The sequence below is a fragment of the Otolemur garnettii genome, unplaced genomic scaffold (assembly GCF_000181295.1).
Source record: "Otolemur garnettii isolate 467f Iridium unplaced genomic scaffold, OtoGar3 scaffold00050, whole genome shotgun sequence".
In the NCBI taxonomy this organism is placed as follows: domain Eukaryota; kingdom Metazoa; phylum Chordata; class Mammalia; order Primates; family Galagidae; genus Otolemur; species Otolemur garnettii.
The window spans coordinates 11848185-11859487 of record NW_003852445.1 but is presented as its reverse complement, the minus strand read 5'-3'; the positions used below and the strand labels follow the sequence as shown (position 1 = coordinate 11859487).

At 41.2% G+C, this 11303-nt stretch overlaps 1 protein-coding gene across 1 annotated transcript; it reads right to left on the bottom strand.

Annotated features, from left to right (window-relative positions):
* Positions 1-4785: 4785 nt before the first annotated feature.
* CUNH15orf48 (chromosome unknown C15orf48 homolog) lies at positions 4786-7116 on the bottom strand. Its single transcript, XM_003791801.3, has 5 exons — positions 7093-7116; positions 6893-6954; positions 6639-6724; positions 5642-5702; positions 4786-5132 (listed from the first exon to the last, which is right to left on the bottom strand). Exons 2-5 carry the CDS (start codon positions 6926-6928, stop codon positions 5064-5066), a joined length of 252 nt encoding a protein of 83 aa, XP_003791849.1. The 5' UTR covers positions 6929-6954; positions 7093-7116; the 3' UTR covers positions 4786-5063.
* Between the last annotated feature and the right edge of the window lie 4187 nt (positions 7117-11303).

The window sequence follows — 11303 nt, the reverse complement described above, 5'->3', positions numbered from 1 at the left end:
TTGGATAATTACCTTTATGGTCTTGGGAGCTGAAAGTATTACAGCAATATATATTTCCAGCTACACATCCCTGGTCTTACCACTCCTTTACCTGGACAGCTCACCAGGCTCTCGCACCCAACAATTTCAAAGCCTAATCATTTTCTTCTGTGCCCACCCCTTCCCCAGCATTTCATTGTTTTCTCCTGCGCTCCCATCTTAGCATCACGTCCCACCCAGATACACAGGTGAGAAATCTGGGAGTCATTTTGAACATTCCCCAGCTACATCCAATAAGTCTTTCATCCAATGAGATCTTTCTCATTTATTTCTCCTTAACTGCTCTCACACACAAAACTCCTTTTCCCCTCTTCCCTTTGCCATGGGTCAGTCATGGCTCTCACCACCTGTCTCCAGGATCTTCAGCAGCAATCGGTCTCTGGCCTGCCACCAGTCCTTTTCTTTCTTTTTTTCTTTTTGTTTTTCAGACAGAGCCTCAAGCTGTCCCCCTGGGTAGAGTGCCATAGCATCACAGCTCACAGCAACCTCCAACTCCTGGGCTTAAACGATTCTCTTGCCTCAGCCTCCCAAGTAGCTGGGACCACAGGCATCCAGCACAACTCCCGGCTATTTTTTGGTTGTAGTTGTTGTTGTTTGGCGGGCCCAGGCTGGATTTGAACTTACCAGCTCTGATGTATGTGGCTGGCACCTTAGCCGCTTGAGCCACAGGTGCTGAGCCCAAAGTCCTTTTCAGGGGCCATCGCCCACCTCCAGCTGCTGCAGCTAACTCTCCGTTAAGCAGACCTCATTATCTGCCTTCCCCAACTCAAAACCCTTTTCTGGCATGATCATGGCACAAAAGGCCCTACATGTACCACCTACTTTTTTCCAGTTAGCTTTCCAACGTTACACACCAATATTAAAAATTCCATGTATTACACTACTTCAAGTTTCCAGAAAATATCATGCTATCTTAGGCCTCTCTGCCTGAGTAAACATGCACCTCTACTTTCAATTGCCTTGCTGACTTTTAAGTGTTTTTCAAGAAATTGGTGTGAGTAGTCTCCACGTTCTTTGGGAAGCTTTCCTTCCTCCCACAGGCTTGCTTCAGCCGTTCTTGCTTTATTGTTACGGCATTAGGCTGATGCTCTGACTTGCTGTTCACAGGTGTGTATCTCTTTGCTAAACTGCCAAAGGCACGAGGCCTACCGAGTACGTAGTGAATGCTTACCGATTGTACAACTCCCCGTAGATTTAAATTGCATGAAAACATGTCATTGTTAGTGATACAGTTTGGATATTTGTCCCTTCTAAGTCTCATGTTGAAATGTGATCCCTAATGTTGGAAGTAGGGCTTCGTGGGAGGTGTTTAGTTGGGGGAGAGGGGCAGGTCCCTTATGAAAGTCTTGGTGGGAACTAGTTTAGTTCCTTTAACAGGTTGTTAAAGAGTCTGGCACCTCTCTCCCCACTTCCTCTCTCACCAGCAAGCTTAGCACAGGCTGGCTTCTCTTTGCCATCCACCATGAATGGAAGCTTTTCAAGCTTTCATCAGAAGCAAATACTGGCACCACACTCCTTGTAAGTCTCAGAACCATGAGCCAAATAAATCTCTTGTCCTTATAAATTACCCAGCCTCAAATATTCCTTTATAGCAACACAAAGACAGTTGTATTACAAGTAAAAGTCCACATGTAAGAGAATGTTGATGATGTTCTTGTTATTTATAAATATAACCATTTTATATAAGGTCTTTTGAAATCATTTTTATGACCATATGTCAGCCAAGTATTGTACAACGTACTCAGCAGAGTCAACTGCAATAAGCAAACCTTGGATTGGATGATTCTGGACTTAAAAATGCAGATACAGGGGCAGTGCCTGTGGCTCAAAGGAATAGGCCGCTGGCTCCATATGCCGGAGGTGGTGGGTTCAAACCCAGCCCCAGCCAGAAACTGCAAAAAAAAAAAAAAAAAAAGCAGATACAGGATATCTAAGACAAAAAAAAAAAATGGATTGTATGATAGGTGATATTACTAAATTAATGTTAATTTTCTTAACACTAATGGGATGTTAATGGTATTCTAGTCAGCTAGAGTAGTCTTTACTCTTAGGCCGTGAGTACACGCTTAACTTTTTAGGGAAAAAGCTTTATGATTTTTCAAAGGGTTAATTTTTAAAAAGCATACACAAAAAGATACAGCAAATGTGGCAACATGATTAAGTGTCAGTATTCTTTGTACTAATCTTTCAACTTCTCTGCAATACAATGTTTAGGGCAAATGCTAAAAAGACAACCAAAAATAAAAAATAAAATCTTCAAATTTAAGTGCTGGCATTGCTCTTGACCTCTCCCCACCCCCAAACCCTGCAGAATAGCACCTTCCATTGCCATGTCCACACCATAAAACCACACCATTTCAATCAGATTTGGGCGTTACAATTGAAAGGCACAGTTATCCTCCAAAAAGCACTCCACAATTCGCTCCCTTAGTTTGCCAACCATCACTAGGCTGTTCATTTTTATTTGCTTAAATGATGTCATATTCCACTTTAGAAGCTTATGCAAATAAAAAATGTTCTCCTCAACTGCTGTGTGTGATACCTTGAGGTCAGCCATCAGAGATTTTCATCTGGGAGAACTCGAGGTAATAAAGCAGCAGCAGAAGTTGGCAGTAGTCATCTTGCTTTAGTCCTCCCAGAACTGCCAACTCCATGGCAAGAGCTGATTATTTTTTATTGCTGTGAAGGTGACACTTGGACCCAAGGATACCCCAAAATGAGGGCCTCAGAAACAAAGTTTCTCTCCAACCCTCCACTGTCATCTTGGCTCTCACCCCTCATTCTCTCCCAGGCAAGCCATAGAAACCAGAATCTCTCTTCTCCAAGGTGGGTCATAAAGCCAGAAATCGTTTTTCCTGAAATCCAGAGATAAAACCTAAAAATGTTACCTTTCTGTTTAACAGCTGGCTATCAAGAAATTAAAAGCCTCATTCTACAAGGGTCCTTCCTCTGTACCCAACAAGAAGAACCTGGATGGACAGGCCTGGCTGGGTTTCCCCAATCAATTAGCATTAGGTCACATGCTTTCTATACAATTATATTGCTACACAACTGTCCACATCTCATTGAACCTAAGCATAAAAAATAGTTTTCCCTGCCGGGCAGGTGGCTCACACCAGTAATCCTAGCACTCTGTGAGGCCAGAGCAAGTGGTTGCTTGAGCTCAGGAGTTCAAGAGCAACTTGAGCAAAAGCAAGGCCATTTAAAAAACAATAGCCAGGAAAAAAAAAAAAAAGCCAGGCATTGTGGCAGGCACCTATAGTCCCAGCTACTTGGGAGGCTGAGGCAAGAGGATCACTTGAGCCCAAGAGTTTGAGGTTGCTATGAGCTATAATAATATAGCACTCTACTGAGGGAGATAAAGTGAGGCTCTGTCTCAAAAAAAAAAAGTTTTCCCTGGATCTTTTAGGTGTTACTTCTGAAGGTTCTCATGTCACCTAAAACTATAGTATGATTAAACAAACATGTTATGCTTTTCTCTTGTTAACCTGTCTTTTGTATAGGGATATCAGCTATGACCCTTATGATGGGGGGGGGGAAGGGATCACCTCATTTCTCCCCCTACAATGACAAGAACTTAGCCCTTCTGCTATGTTTCTATTATATCCATATGAAAAAAATTAAAGAATTTATCATTTTTATCTAAAAGTGTCAATGAAATTAGGTATGCACCAGTAGAACTGAAAATAAATGGCCACACAAAAATTAGTATATGGCTGTTTGTAGCAGCACTAATCATAACAGCCAAATAACAGAAATAACCCAAATGTCTATCAATTTACCAAGGAATAAGCAAAAGTGGTATATCCATATAATGGATTAGTAGTCAGAAAAAAGGAATAAGATACTAATAATATGGTACAACATGGATGACTCTTAAAAACATCATGCTGAGGTAAAGGAGCCAGACACAAAGACTACATATTGTATGATTCCATTTATATGAAGTGTTCAGAACAGACAGAACTATAGAGACAAATTGTATTGGCATTTCCCCAGGGCTAGAATAGGGGAATAACTGCTAATGGGTCCAGTCATCTTAGGGGTGATGAAAATGTTCTGGAAGCAGATTGTGGAGATGGTTGGACAACTTGGTAAATATATTAAAAAGCACTGAATTATGCAATTTAAATGCATGAATACTATAGCATGTGATTTATAATTCCATTTAAAAAAAGCAACTTTCCACTTGATTCCATTGTTAAGGACGGTCAAGGGAGCTGTAGGGCATACTGGCTATGATATATCTTCAGCCTTCCAGCCGTCATTGGCCAGAGTGAAGAGTGGCCCCTGACTCTGCAGGTGCTGGCAAAGCTCCTCCTGCCCCAGTCCTCACAGGAGCACTACAGTTTGCCTTGACTTCTTTAGGGCTGATCTCAGCCTGCCCCACATTCCAGTTTGCCACCAGAATTCCAGCATTTCCTCATGCAAGTCTCAAACCCAATACCCAACTTCAACTTCCTCATTGTACCTACCATCTGTCACTCACATCCCTCCAAATTTGGAGTTATTCATTGCTTTGCTGCAAACAGTAGATGCTCAATAAATTCTGGTGAATGAACGAACTTGGGGAAAAAGCTTCTCTCGAAATTTGCACAGAATATTGTTTAAAAGATGAAGTTTCATGATTCAAATGTATTTTTTTCATAAGATTTTCTCCTCCATTTAAACATATAGCCAATCTTTGAGAAATCTGCCACAAATGGTTATTTTATTACAGATGACAAGCTAATTTACAAATGTTTATACATTTTAAGAAAAACATTCAGGTATCATAAACGTAACAATTTCAATAGCCAAGATTCAAATTTACAACAGGAAAATAAACATAAACAACTTATTTTTGCACTATGTGGTTATGGCTGCACTACCTTTAATTCCTTATCCAGAGTCCAAAATATGTAGGAAAACCCTAAAAATGTAGCAGAAGCATTTCCGCACACTGGTATCCACAATCTAGTTTGTGCAGAAATGTTTCCACTAGATTCATAGAGTACTCTTTGGAAAAAAGAAGTGAGGACTGGTCATTTGGTTGCTCTTCGGATCTTCTGCAACTCTTCAATAGGCTTCCATTGTTGGTTGATTGTTACAAGCTTAAAAAAGAAATAAATAAAAGTGTTTTGTTAAAGATTTGCCCTTCATCCTCATGTGCCCCTTTGGGGGTTTGTCCACACTCTCCTTTAGAAAGAGCATCATCATGGAATTTGTAGTCAAAGAAACACCTCTTTCCATCTCTAACACAAGCACAGAACAGTAATTGGTTTCTATCACTCCATCCCCTAACAAGCCTTTTGGCTCCTAAGTGTTATGGAACCAGAAGAGAAGGTCAAACACATGCCCCACTTTCACTTAGCAGTATACAGATTTTTTAACTTGTCGAGGTATTATGTAAGTCTTAAGTTCACAGTGTGTCTACTTCTTGTGAGTGTATAATGCTCCTAGCACACAGTAGGCTCTTAAAATTTCCCGGGATGCTAATTACTCATCAAAGACACAAAAGATCTAAGTTTCACAGTAAGAGTAAAAGGTATAATCTACCTTGCTGACAAAGCTGCTAAGGTTTGGGCAAAATATAAGTCACTCATTTTTGACTTAACGATACCTTTTGAGGTACATTAGGATCCACATTTTCCCAAGGTTCTGGATTTCTTTTTCGATCAATACTGAAATTAAAAGAAAGCCAATCACATATCAAAGTAAATGAATTTAAACCAACACGGATACTGGGTCTACAAATATGCTAGGAACAAATCCAGTCTCTATACTGAGGTATTCTGTCTGTTAGTTAACTATCAGGAACCACCAGTAGTAACTAAAGTTAATGGAAAATTCCTTAAGGGAATTTTACCGGTTTGGCTCAAACATTAAGGACCACTTCTTCTGAAGAGTTAGAGATCTATATTCTCTTTTGGGCTAGAGCAATCTCACCAACAAAATAACAATGGAGGTAGAAATGGCAGGTCAAGGACAAGTAATAATATTCTTCCTGGTTTCTGGGAAGAGCAGAGAAGCTGGGCTTGATCTCTGCAAGTTGCCAACTCCCCGGTTAAGGGCCTCTCTGCCCCTGTCTAGAGTTACTGCTCTCTCCAACTCTGGTCCCACCTAGATCTGTTTCAAATTTATTTTCCTCATATTCTAGGATACATTTTTTTGCCTTCTTCTATTCAAAATTGAGATTAAAGTTCACTGTTGACAACTAAATCTACCAATTCTACCATATTAATAAAGATTCAACTTTTGAATAAGTTGAAATTTAAAATATCACTTAAAATGATTACTTAAGTTTGAGGATACAGGACCCTAAAACACATTTAGGAACTTAAAATTTCAAAACCTGACAAAGAATCAAACTTTATTTCTCTGTAGGAGAGTGAAAGAGGGCTGATAGATTAAAAGGATACTTAAACATGAGGAATAAACTGATTTTATTAGCATCATAATTTAATAGTCTTCTGATACCAAGGTGCTTCTTAGCCTTGACTTTAAGTTCATAATCTGACATTCTTATCCATGGGGGGAAAATGGGATATCATGTATTTCATAAACTAAAACTAGCCGAACACTGCTAAAGATATTTTCATAAACAGAGACCTACTTACATCACATCGGATTTCCCAAGGGAATATACAGCAAAAGACGAGGCTCCGACCGCAGCAAAAGTTATGAACACCGCCAAAGGAATAAGCTAACAGATGACAGGTTGATGGTAAATATTCAGATGTTTGCATAGGAAACATTTGAAACATAACAAAATAGCTATACGTCATTTCATACTTTCTTCGAAACCTGTGTCATTTTAACATCTTTAAAAATTAGCACTTAATCAACTTCTCAATTGCTCTAAAAAACTTACTTCCTTCTTTTTCATCAGGAGTTGGAAAACGCCCATGCTGACTTCAGTGTAGAATGTCAAATCTAGAATTAAAAAATCCAAGATACTGTTCAAATCTTCAGAAATTAGGACCCAACCTGGTGGGCTCCAAACCGCGCAAGGTGTCCCCCAAAGGCAGCCGAGGGCCGGCTCACTAGCGCCCCAGCGGAAAGGCGGCGCACCTGCGGGAGGGGGAAGCGCGCGCGAGGAAGATGCTAACCGCCCAGAACCGCACCTGCCGCGGCCTCCGCACCTTATATACTGACCACAGCCGCTCCGGAAGGGCCGGACCTGGGCGTTCCGGGCACGCGGGCAGGGCGGGAAGCGCGCGGACCTGACTCGCTTTACCCATTCGGCGCGCGGCTCCCGGGCGCCCCCTGCAGGACTCCATGCGAAAAACTTGGTGCGGCCCGACGCGGATACGGGCGCCACCTGCCGGTCCATCGCAGCCGCCCGGCGTCACTCCCGGCCACCCTTGACGCTTGCAAAAGGTCTGGGGGTATGGGGTGTAGAAGGTGGAACCGGAAAACAAAGGAAGCGCTGAAGGTCAAGATCTGGGTGAAAGCCAACGCTTCTAGAAAGAGTCTGGAGAAGAGTTGCAGAGCTGGGGCCCCCCAGGAGTGCGTCCCACGTGCAGGCAGGTAAATTAGAATTAATCTGTTCACATTAAAAACGCCAAAAATGTGATGCAGTGCACATATGCAGATAATTGTAAAGTTCATTTCAGAGTAACTCCCATGGTGTCCTGAGTTTTTCCAAGAAGGAAAACTGGTGGTTGAGGGGAAAGAAGTTGAGAAACAGTTGGAAAGGTTTCCAAGAGAAGATCTATTTCTGCAAACGGCCGAGTGGGCTGGGTTCTTCTTTGGATTCTCTCTTAACCTTCCTCTAAGCTAGCAGCCTTGCTTTGCAGAGTTTGCCCTAGTCTGCAAACCCGCGGAAAGAACTATACCAATTTCATCCAGCCATGGGCTGTGTGCCACCTAAGGAGCCCGATTCCTCTCAGTATTTTTGCAAGATGGATACATATTATTGAGATTCAGAGACTCAAGTCACACAGCTGGTGGTAAATGGCAGAGATGGAATCTAAAATGCTGCTCTGTCTGGCGCCTAATACCAGGCATCCTTCTGCACCCCTCTCTTAACTACTGCGATTAAGTCAAGGGTTTGTTTATTTTTAAAGTTATTTATTATTTTCATTTTTATTTTTATTTTTTTGAGACAGAGCCTCACGCTGTCGCCCTGGGTAGAGTGTCGTGGCATTACAGCTCACAGCAACCTCCAACTCCTGGGCTTAAGCGAGTCTCCTGCCTGCGCCTCCCAAGCAGCTGGGACTACAGGCGCCCGCCACAATGCCCGGCTATCTTTTTTTGGTTGCTGCCGTCATTGTTGTTTGGCGGGTCCGGGCTGGGGATTCGAACCCGCCACCTTAGGTGTACGTGGCTGGTGCCTTAGCCGGTTGAGCTATAGGCGCCGAGCCATTTTTATTTTTTTTGAGACAGAGTCTTACTGTGTTGCTAGAGTGCTGTAGCGTCACAACTCACAGCAACCTCCAACTCTTGGGCTTAAGAGATTCTCTAGCATCAGCCTCCCGAGTAGCTGGGACTACCCGCACCTGCCACAACTCACGGCTACTTTTTAAAGACGCGGGGACGGGGTGGGTGAGTGGGCGGTCCTCGCTCTGACTCAGGCTGGTCTTGAACCTGTGAGTTCAGGCAATCCACCTGCCTCAGCCTCCCAAGTGCTGGGATTATAGGCGTGAGCCACCTGTTATTTTTAAGTAACTTCGTTCAAACTGTAAGTGTAAACGCACACATCTTAATGGTCTCTGGAAATTGTCAGACCCAACTCTATTTCAACCCAATTTTAGTTCTAGACTTTGGTTTTGCAGACAAAGGGACCTGAGTTCAGTGCCTACCCCTGCCACACTTGTTAGCTGCCTCTGAGTAAACTACTTAACCTTTATGGGCCTCAGTTTATGTATCTGCAAAATGGGGACAAACTTATCTGTGGAAGGAGTTGGAAAAATATTAGAATGTATGAAAAGCCATGTAGCGTTCTGCCCTGCCTGAAGTAGGCACTTAATAAATAGTTATTATTTTCAAAGACTTGTTTTATATAAGGCAGAGCATAAATGTACTTTACTACCCACTTGCTCTAACAGTGTAACTCAGGAGCTGTACTCCCAGACATTTGGTTAGACCCACATCAGATGTGTCAAGGAAAATTCAATATTCATTCTCCTTGTATTATATAGAATCGGAGAAGCTTCCTAAAGCTCCTGCAAGATTTCTAAGGCTACTTATGCCAGGTTTTTTTTTTTTAAGCCTCATTTTGTTAATAATTAAAGAGAAATTTTTGATGGAAGATTGAGGGAAAGAAAGGGAAGGAGGAATCTTACAGGAACATTCCAGGACTCCCAAATTAGAATTAAATTGTGTAGCCCTTCCCAACTGATGACCTGAAATTCAGAGCCCTGCTTTGCCAATGTCATTTCTTTTCAAAATGTAATGTTGTTTTGTAGTAGTTTAGGCATTATTCTGAGGACAGGGGCACTGTAGAATTAAAAAGATTAATAAAACACAAATCCCTTACTTTAAGATGCTTACAATTTAGTGCCTATAAATAACTCTAACTTAAGGTATGATCTAGTGCCAAAAGACAGATGGTTAATTCCAATAGGGGGTCTGCGAAAAACTTACCAAAGGTAGGGGTGTTTATCTGAACATACAAATAGACATACCACTGTAAGAAGATATTTTGGTGGCAATTGGGAAACTTAAATAGAATCCAGACATGAAATAATACAGTATTAAATACAATATTGAAGGAACATTGTTACGTTTGTTAGGTATGATATGGTATCATGGTTATATGATAAAAATGCCCCCTCCTTTAGAGCTTATACATGAAAATTTTTAAGGGAAAAATGTCATGAGATTTACTTTGAAATACAACTAAAAAACAAATTAGGCAAATTTAGCCAATATTCATAATTATCTAATGTAGGTGGTAAATACATGGAAGTTTGTTATCCTATTCTATTTTTGTGCATGTTTGGAAATGTTTTTAAAAATTTTAATTCAAAAATTGTAGGTAGTTACAGATATAATGTGCCATATAATCTTTAAGATCTGATTATTCCTATTTGTAGCAATGAGAATTAAACCCATAAAGCCACACTTTTCTCCCTTTTTGATAATGCCAGGGTGTATTAAACTTTGGGAATATTAAGGTCAATATGTAATTTGGTCTTTTCTTAGATTCAAGGAATTACAACGCTGTGGTTTGGGTAGCTCCTTTACATTTTACAGTTAATCATACAAACACATTAAGGCAAAGGCAGCAAATTTGAATTTTAAATTATCTACTCAAAGAATACTTTTGCAAAAACAGGCACAGCTGACCCTTGAACAACTCCGGTGATAGGGCCCAGACCTACCCTCCTTCCCCCATTACCTCAGCTGTCAAAAATCTGCTTATCACTTTTGATTCCCCAAAATGTAATTACTAATAGCTTGCTGTTGACAGGTTAGCCTCACCAATAACATAAACGGTTAATTAATACATATTTCGTGTCTTATATGTATTATATATTGTTTTCTCACAATAAAGTCAGCTAGAAAAAAGACAATGTTATTAAGAGAATAATAAGGGAAAGAAAATGTATTAACTATTCATTAAGTGGAAGCAAATCATCATAAAGATCTTATTCTCGCTGTCTTCATGTTGAATAGGCTGAAAAGGAGATAGAGGAGGGGTTGGATTGCTGCCTCACGGTATCAGAGATGGGAGAAAATCCATGTGTAAGTGGACCTCGAAATTCAAACCTGAGTCGTTCAAGGGTCAACTGTACATGACTAAAGAATCTTCAGTTTTGCAATTTTGTCTGAAGTTGTTAAAAGCAAGACTGCCTAACAAAGAATTTTCCATCATCCAGTTCTTAAGCAATGAGAACACTTTCCACCCCCAAATGTAACAGAAATCATGGTCTCACAATGGGTAACTGAGGGTAGGGATGAAATGAGGATTCTCTCTGCACCCAAGCCCTACCTGTGGCCAGGGCACCCAGACCTAGGCCAGTGGTGCCTGCAGGACTGGGATGAGAAGCAGGCTCAGCTCCCAGCCCATCAAACCCTGGCAGCCCCAAAGAAGCCCACTCAGGACACTCACCAGGGTCATCCTCTGTGGCTGCTTCAATGCCCATAATCCCTTGGAGGAATTCCCTCTGCCCACCCCCAATTGCCAGAAACTTCTATTTCTTAATTTTCTTTTAAAGCTAAATTTAGCACTGGAGGTCAAAAACCAACTTTTAGTGACACTAATGCACTATCAGTAAGTTCTGATAATCCAGTACCTTTGGACCAGCTGTCAGAAACATCTAGAACTTTCTTTA